We start from the raw sequence: 19,452 nt of genomic DNA on the forward strand, positions 1-19,452 counted from the left end.
CGACACGTGTTGGCACGTTGATAACTGATCTGCAGTGGTTACAGATTAAAGGCTCACCCCATTCAAAGAAAACTACTTTTGCAAGCACCAATGCTGATAAAAAATATTCCAAAACGAAAATCGCACATCACAGCTGGTGTGCTTTATTGTGATGTGCTGTTTGTGATTGCTGTTAAAACTCAAAGAGTCTATGGTGAGAATTCCGGGGAAGAGCTGCTGAGCTGCCTCAGTGACAGGAAACAATGTGGTTAGCAGCTTCCTGTTGGTGCCTCTGCTGGCCCTGTCAGAGGAAATTACACTGTCACACCCTGATGGGTCATACATGGTTTATCTGTAATGGTACTCTGATTAATAAGCACAGAAATAGCTGTAATGCCTTGCACAGCATAGAGGAATGTGTAACTGTGAAGGGAAAGGAAAAGGATGCATGACTTTTATTTAGTGTTTTACAAATAAGCGGAAAAGCATGGTGTCCATTTATATTCTGTCCCCCTTTACTCTGCTATCACTAATTAAATTCCAGCGCAATTGTTCTTTAAAGGTGAGCTTTCAATGTTTCATGGAGCACTGTTCAATCCATCATCTGAATATTTAAGGAGTATGGCATGACTGCAAGCCTACCAGGAGATGGCTGTCCACCTAATTTGACAAGTCAGGCAGGGGAGCATTATTCAGAGCAGCAGCCAGGATGTAACTTTGGAAGAGGTGTAGCAATCCAAAGATCAGATGGTATAAGTTGTAATAGGATAGGGCTAGACGATATAAATAAAAAGGCATATCGATGAAATAGAAATCATATTAATAGATATAGAAAATTATTTAAAAAGTTCAAAACATATATTTTTAAGTGCAGCGCCTGCCATTTTAATCTGTTACTTAATTTTTAGATAAGAACTCAAAACACTGAATTCAAAGTCAACTCTTTATTCAACCAGCTTTTTACCAAATTCAACTTAAAAAAAGAAAAAGAAGAACAAGCCCTCTCTGAATTCTTTGAAGGGGCTTGGCTTAGTGACAGAGCGTTCCTGGGTCTGCGTTTGTGATTGGTTGTCATGATTGGAGTAGTAACCTACTTGATTGTCTAGAATGCAAAAGGAAGAAAAACTGTTGTTGTATTGAACTTTTTATTTACCCCTTTTTTTTCTATCACACCACATGTCTATGGATCGATATAAATCGTTACTGAATTATCATCCTCCACTAGGTTAGACATTAGTTGTGCACTCCAAAAAGTTAGCATTTAGGTAAGCGATGCAGGCAAATAGCCAGTGTTGAAAGAAGTTCATAAGTATTATGTGCAGTTTGCCATGGGCCAAGGACAGGACACATCAAACATGTGACACATGTGCTCTGGTCAGGTGAGACTAAAATTGAGCTTACATGTAAAACATCATTTGGCATGAAAGTATCACGGCACATCACTTTAAAACACACCACCCCACTATTACACATGGTGCTGGCAGCATCATGCTATAGAGATGCCTTTCCTCTGCAACAACATAAAGGCTGGTCCAATCTGACTGAGTTTATGCTATTTTGCCAAGATGAAAGTGTCAAAATGTCCGTCGAGCTGGTAGAGCCATGATCCAAAAGACTTGCAGCTGTAATTGCACTTAAAGGTGTCATGATATCGGCACTAGTGCTGGTCTGATCCTTCACCTGACACACCTGTTTAGCTCCACCCCGTTTGTCGTCAACCCTCATCAGATCCACCAGCAGCTCTCACTATATAACCAGTCCTCAGACCAGTCACTAGTGCCAAATTATTACAAGCCACCGGTGAGTTTAAACCAGCATCCTAAATCCTGTCTGCCTGCTAGCCTGCTTCCCGACCTGTTTCTGTCTTCTGACCCTCTGAGCCTGCCTAGCCCGTTGGACTTGATTATTGTGCTGTCTGGATTGCTGACCTGTATCTGTGCCCTGACTCGCCCCTGGATTCTGATTTGGACTGTTCCTAGATTTACCCTTTGCTCGTCTACTGACCACCAAGCATCTGCCAGGCCCAGGGATAAAACCCTGCGAACCTCCCTGACCGGACTTCCGATCTCATAGGGCATCTCCAGCAACAAACCTTACGAACAGGAGTCTGTGCTCACCCCCCCCAGCCAGCCCTCGGCGAGTGAGAAGTGGTTTCTGTCCTTGATGCGGGCATTCACCTGCAACTCACAGCAGTTAATCTCTCAATAAACTGTTTTCTTATACCATCTGATTTGTTGTCTAGCTGAATTCTGGGTCCTCTGGGTCCACCTCAAAAGGTGGTTCCAGTATTGTAGGCCACATTTATATTCAGGTGCTGAATATAAATGTAGCCAAGACTTCTCAGATTTTCCCTTGTTAAACAAATAAGACAGAAATTAATTTGTCATTTTATTTCCTCTTTAGTCATTTTGTGCTGTTGTATCACATGAAATCCTCCCAAAATAAACTAAAGTGTGCAACATGAATACTTTTGAATGTTTTTGTAAAGCACTTTCACTTTATTCACAGCCTCCTCTTTTTAGTGTCTGTTATGTGTCGTGAAACATACCAAATTATGTTGTTTTGATGTTTTCTGAAAATGCACCACTGAGGGGATTATTCATAAAGTACAGAGGAATAACCAGCCACAGGTAGTTTTCCTGCCTGTGACAGGTCCAGGGATGATGCGTTGCAGCTCTAGATGGGGAGAGCATTCAAGAGGTTGGGTGTGTGTCACAAGCAACTCTATCACTGATGGCTTTCAGTCAGGTGTGAGGAATGGAGTGGTTCAATGTCAGAAGAAAAACTTTAAAGTTGAGGACAGTTAAACAGATCTGTACATTAGAAGAATTATGTGAATGATCTGAATGCAGCCTTGGAATGTTGCCATGGTGTCAGGTGATTTGACAAATATCAGAGCGTTTCCAGAGCTTTACTGATCCCAAACAAGACACGGATAATGTATTTCCCTGTGTGAAAGCATCAAAGTGTGTTCCTGGAGCCTGGTTAGAGATGGAGAAGATACTGTCTGATTCAAAGACTAGTTTAGAGTCCAGGTGTTCGCCACGCTTGAGGCCCCCCGGAGAAGGATCTGTGGGACATTTCTAGTTTTCCTGAATGGTGTATTTGTGGTCCATACCAAGGACCAATAACACGTGTTTACTGCTGTGGAAGTTGGCAAACATCTGCTTTTGATCAGAGGGTGTTGTGCCTAGGGGAGGTTTTGGTGGTGCACAACTATATCTGTCTGGTCTATGTAGAGAAGTCATCACCTGCCCCATCCAGGAAGTACCTACCTTAACCTCGCTGCCACTTCCCAGAAAACAACACACCCAACGAGTGGTAATGTGAGGCAGAGTGTGATCATTTCTGCTCAAAGTTGAGACAAAGTGGCTCTTTTAGCACGTAATATACACAGCAGCTGCTCCTTTTGATACCATCCTGTAATGGCTCTAGGGCGACCCCACATGGGGAGAGGCGGCGTTGCAGCGAAGGCAAGCGTCTTTCTTCCAGGCTGGAAAAATAGCACCACAAACCAACTAATATTTCATAACAGATGAATACTACATATTACTAATGGCAATATTTAATCATATATATGCACATAGTTGACTTTGGAAGACTTAAAAGGCATGATATCGAACCGTTATTAATGTTATACAATTAATATGAAAGTGAGGATGCCACAAATTGAACACTTACAAGAAAATCAGTCTCCCCAACTGTTTAAGATGGATGGGTGGGTTAGAGCTAGAGCTGGCGAAAGGATAAATGAAAATATAAGTTATTTCAATAACTCACACTTCACTACACAAGTAATTGCATATGTTGAATTTAGTTGGTTAAGGTTATATAACTTATAAATGGACCTTAACTGATTAAACTGTATTTTTATATTTCATCCTGATTTGCTGGAATGTATTTTTTGTGCACCTAGACATGTAAATCAATGTGGCAACACATCCACACTTTTTTGCAAAGTGAATTATTGTATTGTCAGGAATACAACTTTAACTATTTGTCAAATAACACTCACACGTCGACTTGTTCAGCAATCTTCTGCTGCTAACTTTGATTCTTTTGGCGCAGCAACAGTATTGCTTTTTCATTAATTATGTTGTGATATTATCTCTATGCCGTCATAATTCCATTGGTGAGAAATATACATTTGAGGCTTTTCGTTTCCTCCCGTTGCAATGGTGAATTGCATTAACTGCATTCTATTGATATCGATTTTTTTTATTGATTTTTTTTATGTTCTACTTTATTTTTGGCTATTGATATTTCACACAAGAAACAACTCATATGTCAGCGTTTGTATCAAAGATTTCTTGCTTGAATGTTCATTTCTTTGTAGGTTTCAAACAAAACATTTAACCTTTAACCATCGAGAAAAATGTAATATGGCACATCTGGTTTTATGTATTATACAAACATAAAATCCTGTTAAAAAAAGACAAATGAACAGCTGGTGGTGACAATATAATGGTCATGGTTACCATGTGTGACTTTCAGTCAGAAAGCACGCGCTTCAGTGAGATAACCTATAATGTGGTAACGTCTAAAATTAATCCCTTCTTATCAGCCTAAGGATAGCAGCTGCAGAATGAGTCGGCGTGGACTGCAGGGCACCAACGATTTCCTGGATTTCAGGATTTTCTCAGGTTGAAAGTGTTGAGTGAGTGAATTCTGATCTCAGTGTTCCTCTAACTTCATAATTCTTTCAGAACAAAGAGTGTTATGTCATCTTATGCTGCAAATAAAACAGAAGTTAGCTTCATCTGTCTCATGGAAGCTCTGCGAACAAGGCCAATGCCTTCAGCATTGTTTGATCGAGCAGGTAGGAGCTTGCTGTTGTTTTCAGCTGTGCACATGGACGGGGACCAAGAACACTCTCGGCTTCTCAGTAAATCCTTGTGAATCCTGCAGCTGTTTTCCATCACACTCTTTACATATTGTAGCTTATCAGCTTGATTGTGTAACAAAGCTTCTGCAAGAAAAAAAAAATATGCGAGAGCTGACCTGTGACATTATATATTTGAAAAAGATGTCAAGGATTCTCAAAGCCAGATGGTTATTGTTTTATTATTTATATATAAAGACATCTACATAAGCAATTTGCATTCCAAGGTCAACGGAAAGCACGGGATTGTTACCAGCTACTTGGTGTTAATTATTTTTTTTTTTACAAATGTGCTTATTTTTTAAAGTTTAAAGTGATGAGCTGTTTGTTAAAATACTTGTAAATATATGCTAAAAATTTCAGAGCATGGTTTTACAATAAAAATAAATCCCCAATTATAGATCCCTTTGTCCTTTCCCATCACATGTCAATCCACTGAGATCTAGGAAAGTGTCCACTTTTAGATCATGCAGAAGGGTTTGCAGGACCAAATGGGTGTGGTTTACAAGTTGCTGAACTCAGCAAAGATGTGTGGGGTTCTCTTTAATTCCGCCCTGTGTCCTGATCCTCATTTAAGCCACATGTCACAATGCGTTCAGTTCTGTCCACATACACTGCTTTTTTGCTCCATCCTCAGCATGTTATCTGTATCTGATTATGCTGGTCAAAATATTTCTAAAGTACTTTCTGAAGTGAAGGGTCTTAATTTGTTGCTCATTAAGTTTTTGAAATGAACCAATAGTAATTCATGAGTTATTCCATTTACTTTTATATTGTAAATATGGATCTAACATGGGACTCAGTATTCATACCCCCCCCCCTTAGGTTATGACAGTCCACTCTCAGACCTTAAGGGAGTACTTTTCAAACAGTAATTGTATTGTTTGTTTTGGAACTTTGTCTGAAAATGGAACCAATAGGGTTTAAAAAAGAAGAATTCATTGTTCTCAAATTCTATGGAACGCAACGTGGCAAAGGCTCTCTGCTCTGGTGGAGTTGCTAACTCTGAGTACAGAGTCACACTAAGGGAGAAGCAGAACCAGCACCAACAAGAAAGCCCGATCGAAACAAGACTGATCCACTTGTTTATGATTCAGATAGTGGTTTGGCCACCAAATAATTTAATCTTCAAGGTTACATCAAAGTTTAATCTTGTTCTACCTTTGTTCATCTGTGGTACAGACAAAACTCAGCCTATAAAAAGTTAACTCTGTGCCATTTTGTTTTCAATTGGATTTTCAATTTCATGATCCAATGTTTTGTGTTGGAATTAATCATCATCAGGAGGATAATCATAATCATGATAAGTATGATTAGTAATTGGTTAATCATGGGTTACATTAGTAAATCCTTCCAATAAAATAACTTAATTTCACTTGAAATAAAGTTATTTTATTGGAACACTTGAACAATTGAAGTGTGAAGATTGTGATTATTACTTTATTTTTTACAATACATAAATCTTGACATTTTCTTGAGTGATAAGATCTTCCGTACTGTGTAGGAGTCATAACAAGAGCTACAATAAATGGTCCTAATGAATCTTCATCATTCTCTACTCTAATGTCAAGAACTCTAAAAGCACACGTTGAGTTCTGTTTATGATTTCGTTTTATGATCGAAATATAAACAGACTCAAAAACAAGCCGTAAGTTATGCACTTGAAAACAGTTAACTGGTTCTTACTGGATGTACGTTTTTGCTATTAGCATACTATTTAAAGCTCAGTGTTCTCAGGCAGTTGTGATTAATGAGGATGTGAGCATTGCCGCGGTCTTTTTTTTTCTTTCTCCCAGTGCCCTGTCTAGCAATGATCACCTGAAAAGACAGATGTAAAAAGAACAGCACAACCAACAGACATAGTGTATGTAACAGATACAATAGAGTAACACCTTGATGCCATTGCTAAATCATATGTATTATTATTTAAACTGACATGTATAATGTGATACCTGAGAAAAGAAAGTAAGAAAAAAACAAAGAAATAAATTGCGGGCTTTCTGTATAGAAGTGAACACTTAGAACCTGGAACCCAGCACCTGTGGGTGTTTGTGAGAGTGCACTTGTGTATGTGAAATTTATCCAGATGAAAATTACTCAATAGTGGTTGTGAAGAACCAAAGGCCCGCTTTCCCCGAGCATCGAGGCAGGTGGACTAAAATAAACACCCCGGACTCCCAAAGGGGCCCCCAAAGCAGGGCCCACAAGAGGGGCCAACACAGGAAATCCGCAACCCCCCCAGGGAAAGAGGAGAGACGACCCCGAGGAAATCCCCCAGCCACCGCAATGCCGACGCGCCCAGGAGCCGCGGGGTAAAGCCCGTGGGCTCTGCCAGAAGCCAGCTACGCTGAAGTGGTCCCGGCCATGGGCCCCGAGGACCAGAGGCCCGAGGGGCGCCCCGCCCCCCAGCGGGGGCCCCGGCCGAGCCCTGGGGGGCCAGGCCCCGCGAAGCAGCCACCAGTAATGGGCCGGCACCCACCCGGAAACCCGACCCAAACCCGAGGGCTGCCAATGCGCCAGCGGGCCAACACGCCAGCCGCTGTCTCTTAAGTAGGAGGAAGCTGAGACAGACCTTGTATATGCATGGTTACGCATTGAGCACCATCATTCTGTTTTGACCTACAGATAAGTCTGTTACGTTCAGACCAACCCTTTGAGGCAAACAGAAATGCACAAGGACTGGTTAGCCCTATTGTTGCCAGTCAGGTGTTCTTCCACTTCTCATAACTGCTGAAGTTATCTGGACATCTAACAATGTGAAACATTAACATGGTAATGCCAAAGATATTCCAAAGGAATGTCAGCATGAATGCAAATAAAAGGCTGAAAAGATAAGAAATTAAAAGTTAATAAAACTTCTCACTGTTCAGTAAACAGAAAAAAAACTCCCTTTCAATTTGTTAGGAATGATCTTTAATAATTTTCAAAAAAAAGAAAAAAAGAACGAAAACAATTTCTGATTTATTTCTCAAAAATCAGAAAAGTGCTTGTTCTGTTTAAGAGTTTAACATTTGGTGGAGTATCTCTAGGCAGGCTTGGGAATGGGAGCAGCCGGTGACACTTCTCTCCCACGCAGCAAGGTCGAGGTATGCACACATGACTGCACACACCAGGCCATAAAAGACTGGCTTTGGCCTGACGCGGTTTACTCAGTTGGTCACGATGAGGGGACTGATCGCATTCACCGCACTGTTTGTTGCCGTTCTCGCCAAAGAGACGTTTGAGGGGTAAGTGGGACATGATGAAACCTCTTGATGCTGCTCATGATATTTGTCTGAAGACATTTTCTGAAGTCTTCACAGCATGCGGTGTATGTATTTACTGTCAGAAGTAATATGAGGACTTCAACTCTTTAACATCACTAACAGTTCTAAGCATTGATTCTAATGGCATCTATTTACATTAATGAAATCTTAGAAAAATACAAGCTAATGTTCTGATTTTAAGGACATTCATATAGTGTACAATTTATTTTGATTTTGGTGACTTAGGTATAGGAATAGAAATGGAAACAATAATGAAAACTATCGAAAAAAATAGAATCTATATGCTTTCAGTGTGGGTTGCACAGTGGTGCAGTGGGTAGCAAGAAGGTCCTACCCTTGGCCTACCCTGGGTCTTTCTGCATGGAGTTTGCATGTTCTCCCCTGTGCATGCGTGGGTTCTCTCTGGGTACTCCGGCTTCCTCCCACAGTCCAAAAACATGACTGTTAGATTAATAGGCCTCTCTAAAAGTTTCCTTAGGTGTGTGTGCGAGAATGGTTGTTTGTTCTGTCTGTCTCTGTGTTGCGACAGGCGACCTGTCCAGGGTGTACCCCGCCTCTCGACCTTTGACAGCTGGAGATAGGCACCAGCACCCCGCGCGACCCCACAAGGGATAAGCGTGTTAGAAAATGGATGGATGGATGCATTCAGAGTGAATCCCTAAACTCATCATCTAAAGGCGAACTTTCAAGTCAAGCAAAATGCTACAAATACTTCCATAAAACAACAGGCGTCTGCAGGAAGGTGCATTAATGTCCCAGTACCCAGTTGTGGTCAAACAAACATCAAATTTCATTGTTTTTTTTTAAACAGGAATACAACAGTTTATGACTGATTTAAATGTAAGAATGATACAGTTTTTACATTCAGATGGTTTGGAACCAAAACAGGTCTTAATGTTGACTCAGACCGAGGACTGTTAAAACTGCTTTATCATCAAAAGGAGCTTTTTAAAGGAGCTATAAGAAAGATATTTACTGTATAATCACCCTAAATCATTCTCATTTGTCACCTGGGATGGAAGTAACATTCTCTATAAACAATCGGTCCTCTCCATGTCTCAGACACGTTTTTCTCATTTCAAATCTAGAGGTACAGTCTAGAGGTACAGTACAACGACTTCGGTTCAGAGTGTTTACTTCCTGGTTCCTGAGCCAATCATATGAGAGTTCCCAGGATTCCCAAAACAGAGTGCAGTATTTGGTATATTATCTTGGCAAAAGAGCAGCAGCCTGCTAACATGGAAGCCAGTAAGAGAAGCAGATAATAAATAGAACAGAATACAACAGCATCTACCTATCCTGTGTCAGTGAAAATTCACAACAGTTTAAATACAGCATATTAAATTGTTGTGATTGGCAAGCTGTTGTACTGGTTTGAGCCAGAAGGTGTCAGTATTTCTTATAGCTCCTTTAAACTATCCCATATGCTTCATTTACTGCTATAAGGTGGATTTCAAAGCAATGGGCCTATAATGATACCCTGGGGAACACCGCTGTTCAGCGTTCATGATGACAATCACTCTTTAGGCATTTTGCTATTTTATTTCTAAGTCGCTACCAGCTTTTCAGACTAATGCTGCAATTGAGTTCAGGGTTCTGTGTGCCCTCTGCAGCTGGTGATTTTTTCATAGGATAAGCTGGATGAAAAAAGCTATTTTTTTATACAAAGGGCTACCAGTACTGACATTTGAACTAGAAGAGTCAGAGTTCACCTTAACATTATGTAAAATAAACACATTTTCCATGCTTTGTTATAGATATTTTAATTTTTAATCTATATAAAAAGTGTGAATTAACAGGAGGATTAATGGAATAAAATAAAATTTTAGATGCAGCTCACTTGTGGATTGTATTTTTTTCAGAACAGGCTTGTGGGCACCACCTGTCGCCCTCGGGGGCTACTTGGTATTTCAGGGACAATACAATTTGAAGTGCTGAACATGAATAGAACATAACAAAAGAAAAACAGAGAAAATACATTGAAGCAGCATAATAAAGGGTGATAAAGAAATGTAGGACCACAACCTTAAACAAGTAATGTTTCAGTTAACAGTTTAAAAAGATTCAAAACAGTGTTTCAGTGGCATGCTTTAATGCTTTTAAGCTCATACTCAGTGTTTAACACAAAATCAAATGTTTCTTTTCAGCCTATGTTTTGAAATATTTCTCTCTGGGGAGAAAGCCAATTCCCTGGAACTCTGTCCAAGTATGTGAACTTCTGCTTTCACATTTGACTTAAAATAATGTCTGGACTAAAAGTATGTTAATAATGTTTTTTTTTCTGAGGCATTGCTTTGAGCTGATGAAACCCATTTGGAAAGGTAAACCTCAGCTGTCTCAACAGAAAGTTTTTAGATATTTTCACTCTCATTTGCAGACATCAGGTGCTTCGAATTGTCCCAAAAAATGAGGCCCAGCTGTCTCTTCTTAAGAACCTGGAGGAGATGACGGAGTTTGAGGTTAACTATAACCCACTAATACTAGTTAAACACATATTCTTAGTGAAGAGTAAACAGGAAATTATCCTTCTTCATGCAGGATTTGTACCACGTTTAGAGTTTTATTTGTGTTTATTTCAGCTGGACGTCTGGATGGGGGTGACAGGTGTGTCTTTCCCTGTAGACGTCAGAGTTCCCCCTCACACCCTTCAGTCTTTCAAGAGTTACCTGGAGAGCCACGACCTGGAATACTCTGTCATGATTGAAGATATCCAGGTATAAGGCCTTGATGTTGCCTATATCTGTAGCTTCTTTGCCGCTTTCGTCAAAACGCAGCACAAGTATAAGTTGTAATTGTTCTATAAGGCAATCTTGGATGTGGAGAAGCAACAGATGGAGTCTGCTGCTCGTGTTGCTGAGCCAAGGAACACTGACAGCTTCGATTACAGCAATTATCATACCCTCAGTGAAGTTAGTACACACATTTGTTCTGCTTTCTAACATGCACTTAGGGGCTCATCATCCAGATGAGCCAGTGCTTAGTGTTTTGAGCTGATACATGGAGACACAAAGCTTTGCCGTTCTTTCAGATCTACAGTTTCCAAGACATGCTGGTGGCTGAGAATCCCAACTTTGTCAGCAAGATAGTGATTGGTCAGAGCTACGAGGGCCGTCCTCTTAATGTGCTGAAGGTAAGCAACTCTTTAGAGGATCTAACTAAACACGTTTAACATCGCTTCATGTAAGGTTGCCAGAATGGGAAGTAATAGTGCTTGTACAGAAATAGAAAGAGCTGAAAATATAGCTAAATAATATCAATCCATTAATACTGAATACAAACATCAGTTACATTACGTTTTATGCTTTTTTAGGAGTTTATTAGTATTATTAATCTACAGTACAGACATCATCCTAGTTCTCCTATTAACTGCAGGTACAGACCAAACAGCAGGGGGTGCTGTTGTCACGTTTAGAAGGAATTAGAAAGCCTGTATTTTTTGGACAAAAAAGGTTGTTCTTGCCCTTTTCTTACTATAATTCCAGCTTTTCGGAAATTTGTTAGAGAGCATTACAAACTACATCATGAAGAATCAGAGACACTGCCAACAGGTCAAGGAGAAAGTTGTGAAGAATTCAGGGAGAAAAAAAGTGTTTTTATTTTAGTCTGATTTAGTTGTCTGAATCTGGAAAAGGTTTCGCAATACCACAAACTTACCAAGAGATGTCCGTCCACCTAATCTCAGAGTCAAACACTCTGGAACTCTGACCTTTATAGAAGAGTGGAAGGTGAAAGCTAAGTCAAAAGCTTCCATCTTGCCACCTTATCGTAAAATCGAAGTTAAACAGGTGTTCTACCTTTTGTTGGTCTGTCACAAATCCATATTTAATTACAAAGAAGTTTGTTGGTGTAATGTGACACAATGAGGGGAAAAGTCAAAGGGTAATAATACTTTTGCAAGGATTTTTTTTTTTGTTACATTCTGTTAATTTTCAAAACACGTAGCCATGACTGCTTCTCTCACTCTCCCTATCTTTAGTTCAGCACTGGTGGAAGCAACCGTCCGGCCATCTGGATCGACACTGGAATCCACTCCAGAGAGTGGGTCACTCAGGCCAGTGCCCTCTGGTTCGCCAAGAAGGTGCTTCATTCTTGTCTGTATAATCTGACCCAATCTGTATAATATGATTGAACTTGACTTTGTAAAGTGCCTTGAGATGACATGTTTCATGATTTGGCGCTATATAAATAAAATTGAATTGAATTGAATTGAATTGTCACCACTGTTCCCTGAGTGCTTTACTTAAATGTCAGCGTTTTCTTTGACAGTGTTTCCCTCACTTTTGCCACTAGATTGTGACCGATTATGGAAAAGACGCTGCTCTCACCGCCATCCTGAACAACATGGACATCTTCCTGGAGATTGCAACCAACCCTGATGGCTACTACCTTACCCATACCTCTGTAAGCCAAGGCATTTTTTAACAGGGAATCTTGAGAGAACCTGCGGTCATAGCCTCTTGTTTAAAAGTCCTAAAACTGAAAATATCCATGTTTTCAGAACCGCATGTGGCGAAAGACAAGGAAGCCCAATCCTGGATATTCCTGCTATGGCGTTGATCCTAACAGAAACTGGAATGCTGGTTTTGGAGGTAACTTCTTCCTTTCTTGAGCCATCTCATAATTTCCAATAATGTAAGAATGCTGGAACTTGTTTAGTTTGATGAAATGCATACAAGTACTATATTCTTCAGTAAGGAATTAGATTTACAGTTTTCCCTTTTTGCAATTTATTCACAACTAAATGGCTGCCACAGGGTATTTGTCAATGCTACCACTAGGGGGTACCAAAAAAGAGTGTTTTGGACATAGGGGCTGCTGAAAAATGCTGTAGTGTGACTCTCTGGCCATTTTATTAGGTACACTTGTTATACTGCAATTTAATACTTAAAGGGGCAATAAACATTATTTTACCACTAGGTAGTTCTTGAGCACTGCCTGTAGACCAAAACAAATGTGTAACAAGCCGCGCCTCTCTATAACTCACTTCAAGCAGCAACCCAGCCCCTCCTTCCCTTCTTACTCATCGCCTACTATGTCTGTAATGGATAAAAACACAGCAAAACAGCCTCACCTTTGAGAGGAATATTTCAAGTGCAGAAGTAAGTAACTCATAACTTTATTTATGCTATTAACAAGAGAACGTTTTCATCTGCTGGGGGGGGAGCTCTCTGCCATGTTGTTTCAACGCGCTGCTCTGACGGTGGTATTTTAGGGCAGGGAGGGGCTAATCCCTGAGTGGCAGCTGTTCACACGCATGTATATGCATGTGTGTGCTTGTACACACACAGTCTGGCCCGGCTATGTAAACAAGAGACTGGAGAACAACGCAGAGAGCTGTGGTGTGACATCGTACCATAGTCCATCTGAAATATTGCCTTTAGTTCTTTACATATTATTTTTGAGTTCTTTCTAAAATCTAAAATATTGAAATTTAGCTTATTACTCCTTTAAGGTGTCTTTTTTTTTTTACTTTTATACTTTCATAGAACCCGGTGCCAGCAGTTACCCCTGCTCTGAGACCTACCGTGGACCCAGCGCTCACTCCGAGTCTGAGGTTAAGTCCATTGTGGACTTTGTGCAGTCACACGGCAACATCAAGGCCTTCATCTCCATCCATGCCTACTCTCAGATGCTCATGTACCCCTATGGCTACACCAAGACTGCTGCGAAAGACCAGGCTGAGTTGGTACGAAAACCCCTCTCTGATGGTTTTATCATTAATCACAGTGGAGTGATTTAAATTACCCTGTAGGGTCATTTGTGGGCTCTGGAACAATCCAACTTGTATTGCAGTGGCATAATTCACAACAGTTGTTTTTTCGTAGTTGTTTTTTTTTTTTTAATCTAAAATACAATTTGTTAAACCATAATTTTTTTATTCAATGTAGGGGAAATCTCTCCTTTATCTATCTGTTTAACTAGTGCAGTATATTTATTGACACCCAAACAATTCCTATAACTACTGATGTATTTTTTTCTAAACCTGCCCCTATTTAGGGATGAGGCAATAATTAAAATGTTAATAAACTGAAACTATAAAGGACAATACAGAATGTGGGCTCAAAGTTATCTCACCACCACAGAGTAGCAACAACCGATGCAATACACATGCTAACTTTATAATTCATGCCAATAATAAAGCCTTCTCTGTCCTACCATCACAAGTATATAAACATGTGGGGGTTGCTACACTCGACTGGATTTTAACTGCAACTGACTGCTCAGATGAGAGTAGGGTTGAGTTTTTTTTTTGACAAAGACCTCAGGTCAGTCTGATGGGAGACAATGGATGAATATGTGAATATCACACTGGTTAAGCTAGGTAGAGGCGATGTGGAGCTATGCGCCTGTCCTGCTTCTAAACACCCTTCTGGATCATTAACTCTTTAAAATACCAGGAGATTTTAAATAAAATTGTTTTGAACTCTATCACCTAAACTGAAAATGAGATTTTAGCAGGATGTTATTTCAATATATAGGGTCAAATCAACATATAGATATTGTATATAGAGTAATAGACTTCTCTCTCTGTATGTTGCATCCTTGTGCTTAGTTACAAATGTGCTTATCATCAGTAGTGTAAAAAACATGACCTTATTTTAAAACTTTTTGCAATCACATTTTCATCATTAGGTGTGGAGGGTCTTGTCTGCAGAATATGTAACAGGATTTTGAAAAGGTTGATGGTAATCTGAGAAAAGTTTATAGCAGACAATAATCCTATAGCACTATGATTACTAACTGATGACTAACTAATGCACGCCTTTAGCTTCTCAGGGAGTGTTTGTTTGGTACGTTCATTCAATTTTTCAATTAAAATTTATTTGTAGAGCGCCAATTCATGATACATGTCATCTCAAGACACTTTACAAAGTCAAAATAAATCAAATCATACAGATTGGTCAAAAAAATTCCTATCTAGGGAAACCCAGTAGATTGCATTAAATCTTGACAAGCAGCATTTACTCTTCCTGAAAGAGCGTAGGGCCACAAGAACATTAGTCTGCATTGTCGATGGCTTTGCAGCAATCTCTCATACTGTGCAAGCATAAAGTAACAGTGGAGAGGAAAAATCCCCTTTAACGGGAAGGAAAAACCTCTAGCAGAATCAACGTGAATGGCCATCTGCCTCGACCGACTGGAGGTACACGCAAATTGCACTTTTTTTTTTACATAGTTGTGTAAATTGCTTGCTGTGTTACTTGTTTTTTTAACTTCAACATTTCCTTTTCATCAGATGCTAATGACTATTTGCACAATTTTTAGCTTCTCGGGAAGTGTTTGTTTAGTACTTTCATGCAAATTGCACAGATCTTCACTTCTTCATGGGTGCTTTCATTTGTGTCTGTGTGTTGTATGTGAATTCTGAGCTGGCATCTCACCAAAATTTCATTATGGTTACATAAAAACAACAAAGACTCTTGATTACAGAACAATGACAAACAATCTCTATTTGCAGCATGCACTGGCTCAGAAAGCGATCACTGACCTGGCCTCCCTGTATGGTACTCGCTACAGATATGGCAGCATCATCAACACCATCTGTAAGTTTTAGCATTACTGCCAAAATATACAGATTGCTTTTATCATGGTCAAATTAATAACTTTTTTTTGGTCAAACGTATAAACAGTATATTACAGATATTTTAAAAGAGACCAAAGGAAATTGTACACTTTGAAGCCAATCTTCATGGATTTTAATTTGTTTCTTTGACTTTATTGGCTTGACATCTTTGTTTTACTCCTAGACCAAGCCAGTGGTAACACTATTGACTGGACGTATGAGCAGGGCATCAAGTACTCCTACACCTTTGAGCTGAGGGACACCGGTTACTACGGCTTCCTCCTGCCAGCCAGGGAGATCGTCCCCACAGCTGAGGAGACGTGGCTGGCTCTGATGGCCATTATGGATCATGCTTACAAGAACCCATATTAATCTGTCTGTTTGTTTTTAGACAGAATGAATCCCAACTTATGGCTGTGTTTTTCCTTTGAGAATAAAACATAAAATCTTACCAGAATGCAAAAATAATAAACATAATAGCTAAAAAAGAACAATGAAAAACCAAAGCTGTGGTTCTTCCCAATGCATTTTTAAATGGTTTTGAATATTTTGAGTTTATGTTAACATTCATTTTATACAGTATGGTTTGTTAAAAAAAATAACCTTCAGTGGATAATGGAACTTCCTTGTTTATCATTATGTTTCCAAACCATGAAATCCATCATCTTTAGGACCATGAAGTTGTGAGAAAATGCAGTTTGGAAATGTTCAAACAAATACTGGTTTTGTGTCAAATGACTTGAAACTAGATGGTATTGAAACAACCTGGTGTTGGATCCTGGTTTACTAAAGTAACATTTCTGCGAATGATCACAGGCAAAAAGCTTTTTTTATTTTGGAATGAATGTTTGAGTCCCTTAACATGAGTCATATTTTCCTAAAAAGTTTACAAATGACAAGATATGTAGCCTGGAGGTAGGCACCGTTTCCCCATGGTCCCTATGCCCATGGTCCCCCCAGCAGTTTTTGAGTAAGGGGTAGGGTACATTCCAGACAAATTGAACGTCCAACAAGGAACACACAAATGAAAAACATGTTGTTAATAACCAATGCAGTTTTCTAATGACATGGTAATTTACTAAAGGACAAAAGCTAGCCAAAACAACCTGTCTTTATGTGAAAATAAAACTATAGCTCCAAAGAAAGGGTGTCCTAAAAGTCGTCGCTTTTAAATCTCAGCCTAGACAATAACTTTATAACAAACTGTAGCTCAGGTGAAATGGGAAAAATAATTCAGGTGTCCATTCCTAATAATGAGCACCTTGAGGGTGGAATACTTTCACTGGAATAACCCTCTTGGAGCTGCTCTGAGTGATCTCGAATTGCGTTTATTTGATATCGAATCTCAGTGCAGTGATCTCAGGATTACCCAGAAATCCATCCGACATTTTATACCAGTTAAATTCATTTTAAAACAGTAATAGTTTATAACACATGATAATGTTCAACATTGGCATCCATCCATTCATCCATCTATCCTTTTCCGCTTACCCGGGGTTGGGTCGCGGGGGTAGCAGCTTCAGTAGGGAGACCCAGACGTCCCTCTCCCCAGCCACTTGGACCAGCTCCTCCGGGGGAATCCCAAGGCGTTCCTAGGCCAGCCGAGAGACATAGTCCCTCCAGCGTGTCCTGGGTCTCCCTCTGGGCCTCCTCCCGGTGGGACGTGCCCAGAACACCTCACAAGGGAGGCGTCCAGGAGACATTCTAACCAGATGCCTGTTGTGCCAGTTCAGACGTGACAAAAGCGGGCATCAATTCGGGACGTAACGGACTGCGTTACCCATGATGCAATGTGGTCAAAATGGCCACCAACTCCCATCACGCAACACGGCAAAATGGCCGCCGATCAAGATAAGGTTGCTATGGTGATGGCTATAAAAGCCGATCACACACGACAATCTTTCTTCTTCCCTGGCTTTTAGCCAACCCGAGAAGACATACACAGCTGTTTCCGTTGGGGTGATCCCACACCACGTGTTCGATTACTCGCTGGACCGAGATTTTTCGACGCAACGGTTATTCCCTGCTTTTTATAACAGGAGGTCGACTTAAATAAGTACTTTTAAATTCCCTCTGATCAAAAGACTGAGAGACGCCGTATCTCCCAGTGATCGAAGAGGACCCCGCTTTGTCTGGCCAACAAAGCGACTGTGAACCCGGAGGAAGAAACGAAGGAGCTTTTTCCCCGTCCCGCTGCAGCCTGCGGACCACTGCGCTCGTCAAGACGCGTCCAGAAAGCCGCACTACTCGGAGCGCTCCGGACCAGCCCGAGGCACCTCAAAGTAACGGGGTCTCCCCTTTTATTTCTGTCTCACCAACAGGTTGTTTAGAAGTGCCTGGGCAGGCGTTAGAACTTTGTAGGCGTTGGTTAATGCTTTTATTCCACGACGAAGTTGGAATTATTTTGCTGAACATTTTCTTTGTATGTGCATGCATTTTACAATTGATTTGCTGTGTTGATTTGTGATCCATCAAGAACCCCGCCGTGGGTTACTGCTTCATTCCTTTTCATCTTTTTCCCTGCTTTCCCCCCTCTCTCTTTTCGCTTCTTATCAGTTTAATTTCTTTGTCCGAGCTCAAGTCGCGGGCTTTGCTTTGAACTCCCAGTTAGCTGCGCCCTTTTGAAGCGAGGCATTATCCCATCAGCGTAAGCGTGGTTACGTCATTAGGACCTCCTCTCATACGTCATCGTAGCAGCCATCTTGGGAGGGTGACGTGTATCTGAACTGTGAGTTAAGTTAAGATCTGCTAACCGCTCATTTTAATCCATTGTTTATTTTTGTTTTGTTCTTTATTTCCACATATATATTTTGCATGTTCGTTTAGTAATGAGTAAGAATTCCAAAGTTGTTGAATCAGAGAATTACTGTAACAGGGAATTGCTTTTGGTTCAATAAAACCAACGACTGCGGAATAGACATTGTTTTGTGTTCAATTCAATTCACAGTTGCAGGGCTATTCAGAATTCAGAGCTAACCTCCTTTGGAGTTAACATCTGATATTAATACAGAGACAATATCATTGGATGGTGATAAGGAATAAGGATTTAAACTCTAATTGCAGTTACATTGGGGTTCTCACAGCCTGCTGGATAAACCTCGTCGGTTAACAGTCCGACCTGATCATTTATTCCAGCATAAATGAGTTCATAACAGCAAATTAACTAATGCATTAGTGGTATAAATACTTACAAGCTTATAGCTAACATCACCACCATTTGAACTATATTTGTTATAGCGGAAATTTGAGTTGAATGATTTATTATTTAAATTATAATACCAAATTATAATTAATAATAATAATAATAAGCATATTCAACCAGCTTATGGCATAACATGCCCAAGCCACGTCAACTGGCTCCTCTCAATGTGGAGGAGCAGCGGCTCTACTCTCTGAGTTCTCCCCGGATGACTGAGCTCCTCTCCCTATCTCTAAGGAAGAGCCCAGACACACTATGGAGAAAACTCCTGTCAGATCTCATTCTTTCAGTCATGACCCGAAGCTTGTGACCATAGATGAGGGTAGGAACGTAGATCGACCGGTAAATCAAGAGCTTTGCCTTTTGGCTCAACTCTCTCTTCACCACAATGGATCAGTACAGCGCCCGCTTCACAGCAGACGCTGCACCAATCCGCCTGTCGATCTCCCGCTCCATCTTCCCCTCATTCGTGAACAAGACCCCAAGATACTTGAACTCCTCCACTAGGGGCAGCACATCCTCCCCAACCCGGAGAAGGCACTCTACCCTTTTCCGGTTCAAG

General features: G+C 40.5%; 1 protein-coding gene across 1 annotated transcript; it reads left to right on the plus strand.

The window, feature by feature from the left end:
• The first annotated feature begins 7,973 nt into the window (after positions 1 to 7,973).
• Positions 7,974 to 16,192, plus strand: cpa5 (carboxypeptidase A5). The gene is made up of 11 exons (XM_012863627.3): positions 7,974 to 8,088; positions 10,505 to 10,586; positions 10,707 to 10,841; positions 10,932 to 11,036; positions 11,156 to 11,257; positions 12,104 to 12,205; positions 12,418 to 12,528; positions 12,626 to 12,716; positions 13,614 to 13,813; positions 15,587 to 15,671; positions 15,876 to 16,192. Exons 1-11 carry the CDS (start codon positions 8,024 to 8,026, stop codon positions 16,061 to 16,063), a joined length of 1,266 nt encoding a protein of 421 aa, XP_012719081.1. The 5' UTR covers positions 7,974 to 8,023; the 3' UTR covers positions 16,064 to 16,192.
• The last annotated feature ends 3,260 nt before the right edge of the window (positions 16,193 to 19,452 follow it).

This window comes from Fundulus heteroclitus, chromosome 2, assembly GCF_011125445.2.
Source record: "Fundulus heteroclitus isolate FHET01 chromosome 2, MU-UCD_Fhet_4.1, whole genome shotgun sequence".
In the NCBI taxonomy this organism is placed as follows: Eukaryota; Metazoa; Chordata; class Actinopteri; order Cyprinodontiformes; family Fundulidae; genus Fundulus; species Fundulus heteroclitus.